This window comes from Pyrgilauda ruficollis, unplaced genomic scaffold (assembly GCF_017590135.1).
Source record: "Pyrgilauda ruficollis isolate IOZ18807 unplaced genomic scaffold, ASM1759013v1 scaffold20, whole genome shotgun sequence".
In the NCBI taxonomy this organism is placed as follows: Eukaryota; Metazoa; Chordata; class Aves; order Passeriformes; family Passeridae; genus Pyrgilauda; species Pyrgilauda ruficollis.
The window spans coordinates 4,556,854-4,575,789 of NW_024519207.1; the positions used below are offsets into that span (position 1 = coordinate 4,556,854).

General features: G+C 38.2%; 1 protein-coding gene across 1 annotated transcript in view; it reads right to left on the reverse strand.

The window, feature by feature from the left end:
- GTF2F2 (general transcription factor IIF subunit 2) overlaps window positions 1-18,936 on the reverse strand; it is a 79,035-nt gene that overhangs the window by 8,099 nt on the left and 52,000 nt on the right. Inside the window, exon 7 of the mRNA XM_041466979.1 lies at window positions 1,850-1,949. Coding sequence (XP_041322913.1) covers window positions 1,850-1,949 — 100 coding nt within the window. The remainder of the gene's footprint in view (window positions 1-1,849; window positions 1,950-18,936) is intronic.

Below are 18,936 nucleotides of genomic sequence, written 5' to 3' on the forward strand. Positions count from 1 at the left end.
CAGGACATTGGGAAGAAAGGACCACAAAGAAACCACTCAAAGAAGCCTCTGAAGGGGTAGCCAGAACCAGTGAAGAACCTTTCTGCTGTATTATGAAAAGTAATTAAGTCACAGAAAGGTTCCAGGATATGAATTCAAGAATATTAACCTTGCAACTTTGTAAACATATTTAATATTTACAGATATAATGGAGGTCTTTTCCTCAGAGAAGAAATGCTAAGTTACAACCTTAGCATATATTGTAATGGAATTTCAATTTCTTAAAAAAAAAAAAAATTAGGTGTAATATAATTTCTTGCAAAAATAACCTAATCACTTTTCCCAGTCCTTGAATTCAAAGAAGCTATTGCTATTCCCCATCCACATGTAATTTATTTCCCTCCTCCTTCCTGCTGTATGTTCATTTATAGGTACATGAAGCAGCCACACTTAAGTCCCATTTTATATTCTTTCCTTCAACAAATATTAACTCTTTCTGTCTTACTTAGTAGATACTCATTCTTCCCTCAGAAACTGCCCAGATGATGACTACATTAACATATATGACAGATTGTACATTTTTATTTCTTTCTTGTGAAAGTTCAGTCTGTCTCCAACACAGCACCCATACGATTACATTCAATGCAGCAGGTTGCTGCTTGAGAAGAGCAGAAAAATTCAACCAAGCAGTTTTAGAAGTTCATGGACCTTTTCTCCCAGTTATATACCCTTTCAGCTATCTAACCTGAACCTTAATGAAAGACTTAATGAAAAGAAAGATTTTGTAGAAAGTAGTCACGCCATAATTATGGTGGTGTCAGGGAAATGGAACAGCATCCCACTGGAAGAGAAGCTGTACCCCACCAAAGCTTATTCCAGAATTAAAGAACACCAGCAGCATCATAAAACAATATACTGATGTAAAACTGCATCTGCATAGTAGGACACATGAGTGTGACTGTTTTGGTTAAATGGCATTCCCTGAGCTGCAACAGTTATATTGGTATGATCATCCACATACAGAGCAGACTTTGAACAGTAACTACTACAAAACAGACCCATGAGAGAGAAATTATTATTTCTGGTTCTGTGGCAATAGACTGACTTTCATAATAATGCTTAAATATCATCCAGTATATTGTCACTTGTTTTATGTAAATAAAATCTTAATAAAAAGTGTAAAAGTTTAAATGACTAACACAGTGATTCATTTTCAGTATGACTTAATGTTCCTCACATTCAACATACTCAAAGAGTATCTTTAAGGAAAAGGACGTTAGTTTATATGTACATCAACCGATCTGGAACAGCAGTGTGGGTGTAATATTGACAAAGCCAATGATGCCAATAACATGTACTGTGAAGGTAGGAAACTGAGAAAAATTATCAGCTGTTACTCTTTTCTACTTGTTGCCAATTCCTCCAAAGGACTGGATACTAATGACTCTTTTCAAGTCCTTTACCCTCCTGCAGATGATAAGTTATTTGGCTCAAAAGAGCATTTCCACATCTCACAGCACAAAGCCAGAAGTGCCTTTCATCCACAAATGTCAAAATCACATTTAAAAAAATATTAGAGGAAGAATGTAATAAAGCCACCAAAAAGGGTTGGGTGAAGGTGGTCTGCCCTCCATCAGATAACACAAGACAGTTACGACTGGCAGACCTTAGTCCCAAGGGTGATACTGGTCTTGAGACACAAAGAAGATCCTCAGAAGACAAAATCAAGGAAATCAGGTGACATAGAGCATTGACAAAGACAGTGGCCAAATGTGAGCAAAAGACCTGCTGGACAGCAGCAGAGCAGTCCTGGAGTCCTAAGCCAAATTCCTCCTGAAGAAAAGAAGGGAAAATACTAAAAACTACTTACATTATACTGATGATTAGCCACTGGTTTATAGTTTGTGGTTACAGCTTTGTCCAGCTGCTGTGATAACCTTACAGGTTTAGAAGATTCTTCTATCTGTAATCTACAAAAAAGAAAACAAGAATAAAAAATTTAGACAAGCACACACTCAAAGTCAATTCTAAAAATCTGCAATTATGAACCAGCCATTATCAAGGGTCAGCTGCAAACAATCTATAAGGCAAAACAGATGCACTCTTCTGGATTAAGTACTTCCTACTCTATTTTTGCTAAAGGACACTGAACTGCAGAAGATACTGAAATGCTAAAAATCAAACAGCTGAAGAGAAGTTACTAAAACCAAACCTTGAACGCAAATTTCACTGCAAAAGCCTAATGCCCAGATTGAAAAAAAGCCCTTGCTCTTAAAAAAGATCAAACCCAACCCAAATGAATGCAGAATCTCACAGCTTACCCGGCTGAGGGATGAAAAAAGCTTTTTTCCTCTGCTAATCGATAACCAATCTTCTCTTAGATATTGAAATGTAAAAACATAAATTTCTGTGACCTTTCCTTTGGCGTTACAATACAGTAAGAGAGTGCAAATAATGGTTTTAAGGGCATTATAAAGACATGAAGACAGAAAAACCTACCCAGCTTCAAATCAATATGCAATTAATTTTCTATCACACAGATAACAATAGGTGACCTTCAATTCTCTTTGGGAAAGACTCTCAGAAGGTCACTGGTTGAGGATATCTTGTCAAGCTCATCCCTATGTAATTGAAAGCTTCTGTATGTTGATGTAGAGGGAATGTTCCATTTAATTCAGATTTAGCACTCAAGAATTTCTACTTGAAATGAAGAGGCAAGAAACCAAGCTCTAGAAAAGCACAGGACAATGGCCTTTCAGACACAATGGCTTTATGGCACATCTGATGTGATCTGATTTTGATCAGTGAAGCACTTTTGTTTCCAAAGGTGCATCTTGTAGGCAGAGGAGTCAATTTCCACTAAATATAGTATAACACAGCCCAATAAATGCACAGTGATGCTTGCTTCTTTCCAAACAAAAATATGGTGACATTAATGCAAATAATAACTGCATGTTTTCTAGTGTAAAACATACAAATTATAAAACTGACAGATCTTTAAAAACAACTGTAAATGTTTGAGATCGCTGATTTATTTTTGTAAAGATATCATTTACACCCTAAAAGATAAAATTTAAATTCAGCATGTTTCTGAGTTAACACCTGAACAACCTAAAAAAGTTACATTTGAAGGAAGTATTAAATAAAGAAATAAATTCTCTAGCTGTAGCAACTTGAAAGGTAGAAAATCATCCCTCATAGCTGGTATTGCTGGACAGTAGGTGGGGGCAGTTTTTTCTCATACATAGATAAACTTGCTTCCTCTCAAATCTTTATATCATAAAAATTTAGAATATGAGGCAATGATTGCTTAAGAGTAGTTAAAACTACAGGAAAAAAGACAAGTCTGCAAAAGGAAGAAGGAAAATCAATTGGAAGGTAAATGAACAGTGAACATTTTTTGCTTATCACGAGAGTTTATCTTTTGGCTTTCAATCTAACTAAATGATTTTAAAGATTTTCTTGATCAGGTTACCAAAGATCTTCTAAACTCATGTTTCACAAAAGGCAGAGACCAAAACTAAATCACTGTCTTTTCTACAAATCTATATTTTTCTCTACTTCTCTATTGCTTAATATTTTTCTTTTTGGTCTCAATGACTTTTTAAATTTTAAAATATTTTAGCTTTAATTTTTACATAGTTTGGCTCTAATTCTTTAATTTTTTTCCAGTTCATCATGTTCCGATTGGTTTAATCTGGGGAGTTTTCCAATTCTTCCTCTCCTGTATTCTAGCTATTTTTCATATCACTTCTCCCCCCATTTTTCCTCCATAAAGGAGATTTCCTGCTCACCCCATTTACTGATACTGCTCTGTTTCATGAGACAGGGGCTCCTAGAGACAAACTGGGAATTCTTGTCACCCTCTTCCCCTCCAAGGCCACTGCACCAACTTCATGTGCACCAGATTAAGTTATTTGATTTGCAATGTAGCTCCAGAGTCCTTCTCATAACAGCTACAGCACAGGGTCCTAACAACACTTAAATACATCAGATGGTGTCACGTTTTCAGGCAGCGCCAGACATTCAACAGTGACCTATCTTCATGATTAATCCTGCTTGCACTGGGCTTTATATCCATTACTCTTTACAATGTAAATTAACAATATCTCTATTTCTTCAGGTACACAGCCAAAGAACTCCTCAATGATGATTTGTCAGCCATGGACTTTAGACACCACTCATGTTCAAGGCCTCTTCCTGATCTGGCATTTTAAAATTACAATAGAAGAAATTTAAACCCCCATTCAGTGCTGCTTCCTTAAATTAGTCGTTCTTTGCACAAAAGTACACTAGCAATTTATTTCTTAATATTTTTCACTCCCCATGCAGGATATGCATTTCAGCTCTTTTATGTTAACCTCTCAATTTCCAAACCAGTTGAAAACCAAATGTGTAAGAGAGCTAATACACTTCTCAGAGGCCTTCCTCCAAAGGCTAATGGAAGTGAAGGTACATTTAACAAGTAAAGTCCTCCGGCACATAATCTTGAAAACAAAGAAAAACTTACTGCCTGCTTAGGAAACAGAATGAAAGCCAACCAAGTGAAAATGGAGAGGGATCATCTAAGCTTGTTTGTGAAATGGCAGAACACTTCAGAAAGATCTATACACAGCAAGTAACACATATATCAGCTACAAATGTAAGTCTCTGGAATTTCAGAGATATTTGTGTTGTACTTTGATATTTCTTGCCAAAGGTTTCCAAATTACAAAGACACATCTCACAGATCTCAGATGGTCTTTAGAAAACTGGCTTACAGTAAAATGTTAACCTTTTTTTTTTGTTTCTACTGCTGTAGTGAGAGCTAAAAATACACTACATTCCTGATACTACTTTTTAATGCAAATAATTACAGCAGTGGCCACATGCCAACATGGAAATTTGTATGGGAAGCATGGTGACTCAGGAGGCAAAGCTTTTTATTAATAGCTTTTATTCTACACATGCATCTTGCTCTTCTCCCTGATGGCTGCCCTTCCCATTTATTTTTCTGCAGCTTTCACGATTTCACAGAGCCTCAGGTTACCTTCCTTTACCTTCCTTCCACTGGGCTTCCAGGTGGAATAATAGCTGATGCACATCTGGAATTGGCCTCACAAAAACGCATGAATAAAGGGACTGACAAACATGGTATAAACACCAAATTAGCAAGTGGTTCACGTGGGGATGAAGCACTGAAATTTGCTTAGTGCATTACAAAGGGTAAAGACAAACAGCCCATAATCATTTTGTCCAGATGATTTGTTGATACAGACACTATCTGCAGGGAAAATACAGCATGGTTGTTTGGGTTTTTTTCAAAATCATGCTGCAATTCTGTTATATTCAGAGAGTAGTATGTCTGGGGGAATATAACTGACTTTTAAAATTTGCATAGGTGTTGTCTAAAAATTTTTTATTAAATATATAAATTTATACATTCCAGTAATTATACACTCAAAAATACATAAAAAAGCTATAAACTGGGAATTGTACTAGCCTTTTAGATAGATGTTTTAACATGTTAGAGATATGATTACTTTTAATTATTTAAAATTTCTTAAACAGAATTTTAAACCCAAGAATATCTGGCAGTGCTTTATGCAGAATTTTCTCAGAGTGGACCTGCTGAATCTTAAACTAAACTGCTGGTAGGAAGAAAAAAAATCAATAGATATTCTGAGTCACTGGTGATACTGATTTAAAGGAGCAGTGGTTTTTTACCTATTACTCTTTATTATTATTTGCAGGAGTTAAAAGACTTAGTTATGGCTCTGAATGATACACAAAACTCCAAGGAATTAAATTTTACACTGAACTCTTGTTGAAATAGTTAGAACCATATTTCATGCTAATATCTGGCCTAAAAAAATAAAGAGAAAATGCAGATATTTTTTCCCCAAAACTGCCAATGAATTAGCAACGGAGCAGCCACCAGCCTGCACACTGTGGTTTTCTCTTCCACCCCCAAGATCAAATATAGCTTGAAATACAGCAAGTAACCAGCACAGCATCGAATTCACCATGGTCATTTCCCAGCAAAACACATTTCATACCACAGCTTTGATTTGACCTCGTGCTTATACTTGAATAACGGGAAAAAAACATTCAAACAGACTGGAAATAATTCCACAGGACTTGGCAACATGTAGCAAGCTCATACAAGAAGACAGATGAAGTCAGTATGTACATTCCTAGGAAGAGATATTCATTGTTTTTTAAATACATGCAATTTTCAGCAACAAAAAATAAACCAAAGACATTTAGAACTGATAATCTACTGTGATTAATCTTTTGTCACAAAACAAATGTTTCAAAGATTTGAAGCAGGTATTAATCAGAAACACTGCTAGGGCTCGAATTCTTTGCATTTCTAAAGAAATTATTTTACAGATAGGAAAGTTCATGCACCTTTTTGTGCTTGGCTATCTGTACACAGGGCACCAGTAAGTAAGGACTCAGCCTTACTGATGCAAAAAAGGAAAAGTTGTGTTTCTTCCCTCTCTGCAGTAACACCCAGCAGAGATGCACTAGACGAGAGCAGGCCCACTGCCAAAGCTTTGGAGGGGAGAAAACATAAACTCTCCATCTTTGCAGAGTTTTGTAGCTTTTCTCTGATTGCTCACAGAAGTTTCCAGTCCAATACCAGGGAACTAATGCTCTGATCGTCCCTTACTCAGTAATTTTGTACTAGAACCAGGCACAGACAGCTGCATTACATGAAGTTTCATGATACTTGGTATGGGCCATGAAGCTTTTTCTTTGCTTCCTTATTTCGCTAAGCATCCCAAACATGACAGAAGTAGGTACATATCCTGAAGAATCTAATCCAAAACAAACTAATAAAGTAAATGCAACAATATAGCCTCACACCTCCTCTTCTTTTGTTCGTTTGGACTTCTGCACCTTGCTGAGGTTCAGGTATCATCTCTTTTGACTTTCCCTCCAAGCAAGAATAACAGTAATGTAAGAAGCAAGCAGATGATCAACAAGAGATGAACATGCTTATAAGATACTGAAACTTAAAAAGTTTCACTAGTTCTGTGAGAAATAAGGGACTTCAGCACCCTGTGGTGCACATCCTGATAAACAACCCCATGGCAGGGCTCAAGCACAAACAACATAGGAAATTACCAGAATGGCCACACCAGTAAAAACACGCACTATGTAATAATAAGAATGACAATCTGTTGCTACACCAAACAATCTGTCATATATTCTCAAAGATAAGAACAACATTCTGCACGTTGTGTTTCACTGCAAGGAGCCCTACGGTCTCACGTTCCATGGAGGCGGATGACAGCCCCCATCGCATGGATGAATCCACTGTTCTTCAGACACTCAGTGTTACGCCAGCGCAGTCAAAGCAAAGGGAACCTGTCCCCATTTATGAAGACTAGACAGGCAGACAGAGAAGAGCATGTGCTGAATGAAAATGGCATTAAGAAGCATATTTACCAGCGTTAAATAACTAAATGTTTCATATTATTAATACAGGATATGATTTATAACTAATTTTAAGTCCTGAAACCCTGGCATTTCAAGAAAAGTGCTGCAATTATTATGTGTTCAGATATTAGATTTTTCTGAAGTCGACATCTTCAACTATATATGTTGAAGGATAAGCAATGAATCATATGAATATATGACAATTTCATGTCTAATACTCAGACAGGCACCACAGTCACAACTGAAGACTCCAATTCTACATAATTGCATCTTCCTCCAGTACAGAACATCAGATGATATAAATGGCAATTCAACAATAAGTAACAATTTCTTATGCATTTTATTTTCTGGATTGACAAAAAGTGAATAATTGATTAAAATCAATCCAAGTTTTCCTCTCTGATCTTAGTATTGCAAATGACTAAAACCTTCTCAGCTAAGCTTGTGTGAACAAATAATGTAAAGTTAAAATCAAATCTATTTTAGCATTAGTAGTGATATATTTGAATAGTTTTCTCTATTTGTTTGATGCACAACTTTAAACATGTTAAGTGATGCACTAATGCAATTAGCATGAAAAAAAATTGTAACATCTGCTTGACACCACAGATATTTTCAATCAAGCTCATGTGTGTCCACAGATACTTCCACTGGAAGCATTCTGACACTGATGAAGTCAGGCTCTGGCATTGCCTGGTCCACACTGGGGACAAGGTGGAAGAGTTTTATCTGAGACTGAGTAGAAAAAGGAATCGTACCTCAGAGGTATCTTCTACATTAAATGAGGTTATAAGTAGCCTACCCATTAGTGTGGCTGACAAAGTTTACTTCTCTTGTCCTTGCCTCCATTAGGTTTGTCTGTCCAGGTCTGGGTCTCTGTTTTGTTTGTTGCCTCCTCCTTTTACACAGCACCCACACTCTTTTCCAGTGAAAAGGGTCCACGATCAGATATCTTTAAGGGCAGAGATTCCCATTCACCCTCGTGCACTCTCCTTGTCCTTTCAGGAGGACTTAGGTCAGGACTTGGATCACAGCATCACCCCCTTGCCCCCCAGCTGAAAATGTCCTTTCAGCACTGTTTAGGCTGTTGATTGATAGAAAATCACAGAACCAACCACAGAATCATTTAGGTTGGAAAAGGTCATAAATTTCAACCATTAACCCAGCACTGCCAAATCTACCATTAAACCATGTCCCAAAGTGTCCCTACAGGCCTTTTAAATGTCTCCAGGGACGGTGACTCAATCACTACCCTTGGCAGCCTTTTCCAATGCTTGACATCCACTTCAGTGAAAAAAATGTTTCCTAAAATCCAATCGAAACCTCCCATGGTATAGCTTGAGGTTGTTTCCTCTTGTCCTACCATTTACCACAAAGAAATGAACATTTCCTTACTACAATTCAGGTACTCTGGAAGAGCAGAGAATTTTGCAGCTTTGCAGTTGTTAAAAATGTCATCATAGTCAATCAATTAGTGCCCAAAAGGAAAAGAACTCTCTGTTACTGGTTCCTGACACACTTCCAATATTTTCTTATTAATACACATACCACAAATATCTCTGTTCTGCCCTGTTTCCTGCTCAACACAAGTGATAAGATCAAGTTCAAGAACAAGCAAAAGCAGAGCTAAAGGGCAAGGTCTTCCCTGAGGACTAAGTCAGCATAAAAGTGCATCCATGCATGCTCAGTTACATGCTATAGCTCCTTATGGGGCACTTCATCTTAGTTTCTAACTGGATTAAAACACAGCAGATTTTTATACCACTGTGGTTATACTTGTGGCTTATTCCAGTGACAGAAAGGACTAAAACTAGGATGAAATAAAACCTGGATGCCCATTTGTGTTGTCCGGAGCATGTAAGGGTACTGTGACTACAGGCATGAGACAAGGTTTGAGACTGGCAGAGTGATAAGGTACACCAAACAAAAAATTAGGCAACATGCCAGGAGAAATGGGAATGCAGGTGGGATTTTGGGTAGAGAGCTATAAAGAACCATGCAATTGTACATGACACAGATCATTCCCACATGGAAAAAGAGAGGGAGGCAACACAGAGGCTGCAAGAGAAGGACAACACAATAGGAATGGCTGAATAGGCAGGAGTCTGGTGCACATACTCCTGAAAAACAGAAAGAAAGGGGAAAAAGTAGATTGAAAAGCTTTTGGGTTTGTTCAACTAAGAAACCCAGGTGATGATCCGCAGGCCTCTGAGCCAACCCTTCGACACTGGACACTGCAGTCTGTACAGCACAGGCAGATGCCAGCATCTGAAATACCATAGGGATGAGTAACCATAGAGCAGATCCTGGCTCCGGGGGAAGCACCAGCATCCTCACAAGCCCATTACTAATACTAGAGAAGGCGATCTAGGAAAAGTGACTCATTAGCAAACTAAGCAAGAGAGAAAAAGCCCAGCCCTTTGATTTTAACATTAATATTAGCTCCTGAATTAAAGTCAAATCAAGTCTCCTTTCTCACTTCCATTTTCAAAGATTCAGTTGCTTTCTCGCTCCTATTTTTCTCAGTCCTCAAATTTCTCCACAACAAATGGATTTACATGCTAGACACGATTTCAATTCAGATTTTAGAAGAGGAATTCTAAATTCTGAATTATTATTTTTAAAAGTAAAAAAAATAGACTTGTCTCAAAATTACATAATCTTTCTTCTCCTGCCAAAACTCATCTGGTGTGCTTGGAGCTGTTTTAAAATCAATGGTAAAAGTAACAGGGATTTTTAGGTCCAGGCAACACAAAGCCAAATAGTTCTTGTCAGTCTGCAGATAGAGAAATCGTGCACATTTTGCTAATGAGGACAAGAAAAGAGAATTTTAAAAACTAGTTTGTTAAGACAGAAAAGGAACATCTTTACCATACCCTGAAAGGCCTAGCTCTTCAATTACTGGTAAAAGCGTGGATGATTTACAAGCTCAGTCAATTCACTCCACAATGAAACTGCTCACATCTAAGGAGGTGGAAAGAAAGAGGCAGACTCTTGGCTAAAGTCCTCAATGAAAAAAAAAATCCCTACAGCACCTCAGCTACATCTCTTCACTCTGAACCTCTCCTCCCATTCTTCTGCAAAATGTCTTTATCAAGTTACAGCTGCCAGCACTCTGCCTCCAACGACATGCTGCCATCTCTGCAACTCCAATTCCCAAATACTTCACCACTCTTCTGATTGTTCTGCAAACAGCTATGGCATCTGGCTTAATTGGGGATCTTCCAGTTAAAATTTACTGTAAACAATTTAACAGTTTGTGACAATCTGGAAAACATTTGGACTGCTTCCCTAGAAAACCTAGATGGCTCAAATCCTCAAGGTTTTTCTCTGTCTCCTCCTTCCTTAGCCTGCAGACCCTAAAATGCTGGTTTGCAAGAACACCTTTTTGAGGAACCACCCCTCCCTTCAGTTAAAATATGCTTGGAAACAACCGTCAGGAACTTCTGCAAAGGGCACTGAAAGCAAGTGCTGGGAGAATGTACTGCACATACCCATGGGTTAATGACTATACACTGCCTTTGATAGCTTAGAGGGGAATCTTGCACAATTTTCAGCTGCTGTTCAATGGTTTAAACATATTGTAGCACTAAACTGCAGAATTAGCTCACACAGAACTGCTGAATTAACCCACCCAACACTCTTTCCTGCAGGCAATGAGAATGAAATTAGTTTTAACTGAACTCTGAAATCATGCTTAATCCAAACAAAACCAGCATTAAGTTAAAAAGAAAAGCTGGGTAGGTTCAGCAACCCTAGAAACCCTATGCTATAAAAACCAAAGCAAATGCAGGAAAGAAACCTGTCATTCTCAGTCCACGTGAAAAAACAGTCTTGCTCATCCCCAAAGAGGAAAATTTACCAGTTTCTCCTGCAAGCCACAGGAAAAAAAAAAGAGGTAACACAGCACAGACTGAAATATATATCAGTTAAATCAGAAAACTGGAAGATTTTTTTAAACTTCGATCATCATTGTTTCAGCCAATTGTATTTCCTTTGATAATTGTACAGAACTACTGCTCTGCTGCGTTTGCTCACGTAGTTTAATTACATTTTACCTCCTTCTATTTTGCAAAACAAGTGCTCCCCCAGCTCCCTCTCCCAATATATTACATACCTGCCCACTTCCACTGAAAAATCACTGCTGGACATCCCTCACCTGTTCAAGGGGGAACTGTGCTCCCACAAGCAGAGCAAGAGGATACAGAGCTGCAGCAAAGCCAGAGGCAGACACCAGCCGTGCAGAGGGAACCCAGCATGCAGGAACAGGGCTGGGAGCTGCAGGGCTGCTCTGCAGCTGGGAGGTGATGGCAATGGGGAAAAAGGGCCACCAAAGGGTCACCTGCCACAGGACTCCACTCCTCCTTGCCAGGTCGTGAAGGAAGGTTTTACAGCAGCCCTGCATCATTCAATTTGGTTTGAATCACCCTCCTCAAGGTCTGGTCTTTGAAATGCTGCTGCAGAGGATAAACCAGGATGTTATTTTCTTAAAAAGCCTTAACTTGCCTTCTGTGCATCATCTTCAGGGCGGTGCTTATCAAAGCCACAGCTGTATCACCATTAGCCCCAATAAAAGCCCTCAGTAAAGTGAAAATACCTTCAGGATCAGGAGACTGTGGCTCAAGGCTCAGCTTCAAGCTCTGCTATAGCTTTAAACCAACAATTCTCAAAGTTATTTCAAAATAGCTTCTTTAAAAAGCACACTGATAACCACAAGGCACAACAAGGACATGACTAGGTTTTAAGGCAACTGAGTCCAGAAAGTGTTAAGATTTCATTCTGCATTTGAAAAATATAAATTAAAAAATAAGCCAGCCTCTGTTTCAAAGAAACCAACATAAGCTTAGTAGTTCATAAGATCATCTTTGGAACACTCCCTAGAGAGCTTACTGATTAAGATATTAACTTAGCTTCATGCTCTTTGAGGTCTGCTACATTAGTATTCTCTTAATTAGAGATTTTTGGAAGAGTACATTTTATTTGTGAGCACAAAGAAACTCACCCAGACTTTGTGAAGCCATACCTATTCTGTTATTAAATAAAAAAACCCCAAAGATTTGATTACAGATTTATCTGCCATGACAAATTCCAAAACCAGTTAGTGGCTGAAGCACAAACATTGTCTAGCTTCCCCAAAAGGAAGCTGGATAATTGGGTTTTCCATAAAATCTGTGTGAAAGCAGTCTCCATTCATGTGTAATTTGGTTGAGTATGTCTTCCACAGGGAAGGGGGCGGGGGGGGAAGAGTAATGAAAGAAGTTTCAGGACCATTGTATTTTAAAGCTTGATTTGCATGGTGTTCCTTAATTAAACGCAAGGTTGCAATTTTTAAAAATGCATACATACAAGAAGAAATGCTCCACACAAATTTCACTGGTTTGTCATGAACTGAATTTGTTGGTCAGTAATCCAAACATGAAATGTAACATGAAACCATTATTACTATACTAATAAACAGCAAAACCATTATTACTGAGAAAAGTTCTGTAGTTTTTAATTCAGTGTGGGTATGTTTCTCAAATGGCAGCATAAAACAGCGTCTCTCAGTGTACTGAATCTGACAGGGACGGGCTGAGCCTTCCCCACAGCAGCCCCTGAAGTGCCTGAGCAGCACCCACACAGCACCAACACCCCCAGGGCCCAGGAGGCTGGGAGTGGGCAAGAGGTTGGGAGGGGATGCAGCCAGGACAGCTGACCCCAGCTGACCAAAGGGATACCCTGTACCATATGGTGTCATTCTCAGCAATAAAAGGTAAGAGAAAGGAGGAGGATGACATTCCTTAAGAAGGCATTCTCTTCTGAAGCAGCTGCTATGTGCACTGGGGCCCAGCTTCTCATAAAGTGGCTGGACATCGCCTGCTGATGGGAAATACAGATTAAATCTATATTTTTGTTTTGCTTCCACACACAACCTTTGCTTTCTTCCATTAAACTGCTTTTAACTTGATGCATGATACTTTCCGTATTATTTTTTTCCACTGCCCTGATGAGGAGGGAGTGTGAGAGAGCAGCTGGGTGGGCATCTGGCAGCCAACCAAGGTTAACCCACCACACTTAAAAATGCTAAAAAAAATTGTAACTTTATAAAAAGTTAGCTCAGTATTAGAGATATTTAGAGCTACAAATGTTTTAAAAACACTTAACATCAATGGGAGAAGTTCTCTGGACTCAACAATACACACTGCTGTTGGCAGAAAACACACAGCAGTCAATATAGGTCAGCTCAGAATGATGTGAACTGCTGGATATCTGCTCTTCCTTCAGTGGTATACATGGTACACTTCCAAGAACAATCATGAGAAATCACGTATACTTAATATTTTACTACATCTTCCAGTGGAACATGTCCCTGCTTATGGAAGAGGTATGGAACCACGTGATTCTTAAGATCCCTTCCAACCCAAGCCATTCTTTGATTAGATGAAACAAAAGTGTTCTTTTTTCTACTGACATGCCTCCTATTAAGTTCATTTTATTTGGTTTATGTAATCATCTTGAAGGACAATAATTTTTCTTGTTATTATTTATTTGCTTTGTACAAAAACAAAATTAGAACCATCTCTAGGGGAAAAGAGAAAAAAATAATCTTTTGTGAAAGTTGTGAAAGCTCTTTGGAGCTGTTTAAAATTCCATGGGAGATCAATTTTTAAATTCTAGTTCTAAGTCTAGAGGATTCTACAGAAATGAACTGGAGAACAGATTCACTTAAAAATCTCCCCAAAAAAACAGGTGTAGCAAATATTTAACTTTTTAAATATAGAGAACACTTAAGCAATTACTCAGAAAAGTAAGAAGCCCAACAGGTTTTTTTCCAAACAGATGCTTTTATATAATGTTATTTCTGCAATACTTTTTGGACTACTTGCTCTGCTTCACCACATCCTTTAATTTAATAGCTCCACAAGACTTTGGAAGATTCACACATCCTTCACTGCAACAGGAAATGAAACATAAATTACCTACCACTTTCTTTATTGCTAGAGTTGCAAACATTTTCTGCTAAGTGGGGAGAAGAAAACTGCCTCTGCAAGCCTGTGTCTCCAGCTATACAGAGCCTCAAGACCTCTATGACAATTCAGCACTTCAGGACAAGTACTCCCTGCTTTAGAGACCACAGGATCTCTGAGCTAAAGATGACAGGTACTATGCACTGTATTCTCTTCTACATTTGGCTTAGCAGAAGCAGAACACAAATAGTTTATATGGCCTTCATAATTTTGGAAAATCCTCTACTCTGAAGAAACAAGGAAACTTCTTTTTCACAATGGGAAAAATGCCAAATTACACAAAATGCTGTTATAATTTATTTAAAATTCCTCTCCACTTGATAAATGAAGAAAATAACTGTCCATTGTTTCTTCTCAAGTGCAAATTCTATTAATGGCTGCATAAAAACTAGGTTTACAAAGGGGACTAGCAGCATGCTGCTTTGTAATACAAAAGGGCCAATGAAAAATAGTAACATATAAAAATACCAAAGAATGAACAACTTAGTATTGTGCACTGAAACAACATACTGTACAAGAGGTATTCTGTTATACCATACTCCAAGTAACACATGAAATAAACACTTTATTGCAATGAAATACAAACAACCTGAAATGGGACATCTCCCTTTGTACATGTTTCACGACAGACGGTACTGGAATGGTATTTGCTGCAAACCAGATGAAATCAGTTTTAGAAACTAAATTCCATCAATGAACAGATTGCACCATCTGCTTCTACTAATATGCATTAGAGAATGTGTATTTTCCATAGCTGCATATTTGCTCTGTAATCAGAAGCCCACAAGACAAATAGGTATAGCTTAGCTACAGAATGGCTGAAAAGCGTCATCATTTGAGAATGTCAAGGGCGTAAACAAAAAAGCACTTAGGTTATTGAAAGCTGTGCAATGAAGTAATGAAAGGAAATTAGGCAAAAGAAAATTTAAGCAGCACACTGGGACACTAACAGTCATTGCAGTGATGTGAGAAATACTAATGCAAAAAGCATAGATGCAATAGAGTTTCTTACTTATAAGATGTAGGAAAAAAAAAAAGAAATAATCTTTCAGCTGAAGCCTAAGTAGGGCTGTCTGGAAATCTGGATTTTTATTACATGTTTTTTTGTGCTTTCAAGAAAAAAAAAAAAACAGATTTGAATCAGGAGGTAAGCCAACATTTGAAGTTTTCATGGAACAGAAATCCTGCAAAATTTTGTTTTGGAAATCCAAACATGATGTTCCCAAAACAAAATATGCTTTCCCAGTATCCTCAGCAGCTGCTGACTGAAATTAATGCAATTCCTTTTATTTTACAACTGCCATTTTTATGTCTTGCTATGGTGACAAAAATGACAAAATTTACATTAGACTCCAGCTCAGGGACTGGCAAAGCACCTACAGGACCTTCTCTCTGACAGTGCAGCCATGTGAGCTGCTCAGAAGGCCAGAGCCCTGCATTCCCAGGCCAGCTGGCTCCCCACACCACCCACGGTCCTTACAGCCAGCCAGGTGACTTTAGAGCCACCGACATCTCACACACAAGACCCCTGCTTATAAGCACCTGAAAAATCAGGCTGACACATTGGTGTAATATTTTGTGGCACACTGATATTACAGCAATGCAAAAATGAACCTGAGGAAAAAGCTTGAGAAGCCAGGGTGAGATTACACCATTATTACTCCATGTATCCTCAGCAGCAAGAATGGTTATTTCCTGGAGGGTACGATACCAACTGCAATTAATGAAACAGTATTTCATTATAAATTGTGGTCTTCTCTCTGAAAGGACAATAAAAGAAACGAGAACTATTGGGGCACTAATTTTCCCTGGTATAAATGCCCAGAGGAATGTAACAAGTTACATTCTAAGAAAAAAAAAAAAAGAAAAAAAAAAGAGTAGAACTCTTCAGGGCCAAAAAATAAAAAAAATTAAGATATGAAGGTATGACTGAGGTGTATGAATTCATGCAGTCCAGGAATAGAGAACAACTGTATGATGTGAATACCAGAAGTAGCAGGCATTAAATCACAGGAAAATCCTCAAATCAAGGAAAGCAGTTCTTCAGACAACTTGTAAGTAAATGGCTGAATTTCTTGATGCAGAGTATTATGAATGCTGAAAGTGCATATGGGTTCCCAAAAAGTAACTTTATTGATGACTGCTAAACACCAGGACAACCCAGCAGTCCTTGAGATAAGTGTATCACAGGACAAGCACAGTGTGCTGGATTTAGCATGAAAACTGGGAAGACAAGCACTCCCTCTTTCCATCGAGCAGAAAGAGGCACTCCCTCTGCCATGCCCTCCTGCCGGCATCCAAAGGGAACAGCCACAGCCTGCTCTGTGCCACTAAGCACAGCTCCATGCAGGTCTGAAGATCTGGATGTGCCAAGCACTCACTCCAGCTCAATACAATTGAGAGTCCAGAAAGAAAAACACATCAGACACTGCTGTGATTTTTTTCTCACAGTCCTGAGAAATATTAATTGCTGGGACAGTAATCATGTTTCATAAACAGCTGCTGCAGATAAGGAAAAATAATTAACGTCATGCTAAATGTGTGTAGATTTAATTAGCTTCTGCTCAAAGGTACCTCTTAAGACAAGGATGGGATCCAATACGAAAACACAAAGGCATTATATTGCTGCAATCTTAACGTGGAAGTAAGTCTAAGATATAGAAGAAAACTCAAAGGAAGACTTTCTGAGTTGAGTATGGATTATTTCAAAACCAAGGCTTTTGACTTCAGTGTTGCAGGGGAAGAAGCATCTCATATGATCTATATAGATGAAAAGGAAAATAAGATGAACCTGGTCTTTGCCTGAAACTGGGAAGTGACCATGCCACAGCATTTCTGTCAGGACATGTAGAAGAGCACCATCAACTCACTTGCCAAAGCAGGACTAGTCAGCTTCTTCACACCTCTACTTCCCCACTCTAAATCACAGCATGAAATTGACCACTCAAAAGTGCAAAGCCTTTTAAGACCCTTGGGTACAGGCATATTACAGAGAGTATTAACAAACTCCAGTGGGCCATGCCATGACCATGTCAATAAACACAGAGGTACCACTTTGGAATAAAATGCAAGCTAAACAGTTAAGCCAAAACCAGTCAAAAGAGGAAAAAAGTGAAACATTTATTCCTGCTGGCTAATGAAACTGCAGAGAAATTAAATTACTTCTTCAAGATGGACATACATGACACAGCTGGATATTTACGTCCATGATAGAAAAGAACTACAAGAATAAAATAGAGTTTAAAAAAACCAGTTTGTGAGTTAGTGTATTATTTAGAATAAAGTAACATAGTCATGACTTAATGAGGACAGCCTCAAGCAGGGAACCCTACGCATTCATACAGATATTCAGATAGGCCCACCTCCTAAAGCTAGAGAAAATGAAGAATGAAAATGTAGACAGAAACACATGACAGATAATTGGAAGGGTTTTGGAAGAGTTTTTTGAATAATCAAGAAGTCATAATTACCTAAAGAAAAAAGGATTTCTTCAAAAAGGAATAAAAGTACAATGGAGAGGAAAAAAACAACCAAAAAATATAAAGGGAGGGCCCATCAACAGCCTTCCTAAAATACTAATTTTCTGTACTTCACTTAGGAGAGTGACATCAGATAGAATTTTGTCTACTTGGCATTCTTAGATAAACACAGTTTCATTTGTAGGTGGACATCATGAAACTGCTATTGCACTCTAATCTCTATCCAGATGTCAAAATAGGGCATTGTGAAGGATAATTCAATGAGGAATAGAAACTGTGGCCAGGTTCAAGTATCTCTTTCTTGTAATCTTGAGGAATGTTTTATGGGTTTTTTGTTGAGTTTTTTTAATGTCTAGAGCTTCATCTTCCTTGATGATTGGCTACTAGCTGATTGGCTTGAGTTACTTTTTGGAGTTGCTTGTAAAAGGCTCCTATTTGCTGCAGCAAGAAGCTGTATTTGAACAAGAATAATTTTGTCATCTAGATTTTAAATCCTCTAAAAACGATTTTTCTTCCCCCTTTTTATTAATATTGCAATGAATTGGAAGTACTCCTGCATTCTGCCAAAACTTCAACAATCTTTAACTTCAGAAAAATTCTGAACAAAACCAAAGCAAAACACTATGTTTTAAAAAGCAAGGAAGATGCCTATACTCTGAATGAAGTTACTGATTTATCTTAATAGAAGGCAAAAAAGGCAGGGTGCACTGATTGCCTGGTCCCTGAGAGCTCAGAGCAGATAACTCTTTTTAGCCTCAATTCCTCTCACAGGGGACTTTCAATTCACACATAAAACTGAAGTGAAAGCCAGGTTCAATTTATTTTATTCTGACATTAACTTAGTCCAGGGCAATTGCTTTTGCTCATAGTGATTAACAAAGAGAAGAGAGGTAACTGTCAAACCAGTGTAAGAAGCCAGGTTATCTGAAGAGCACATGGGGGACAGAACAACACTTCATTATTCTGAAGGGAGCGCTGCAGAATAGGTGGCCTCCACATTGCATTTTATTTCAGGGAAAAATCCCTCACTATTATGGCAG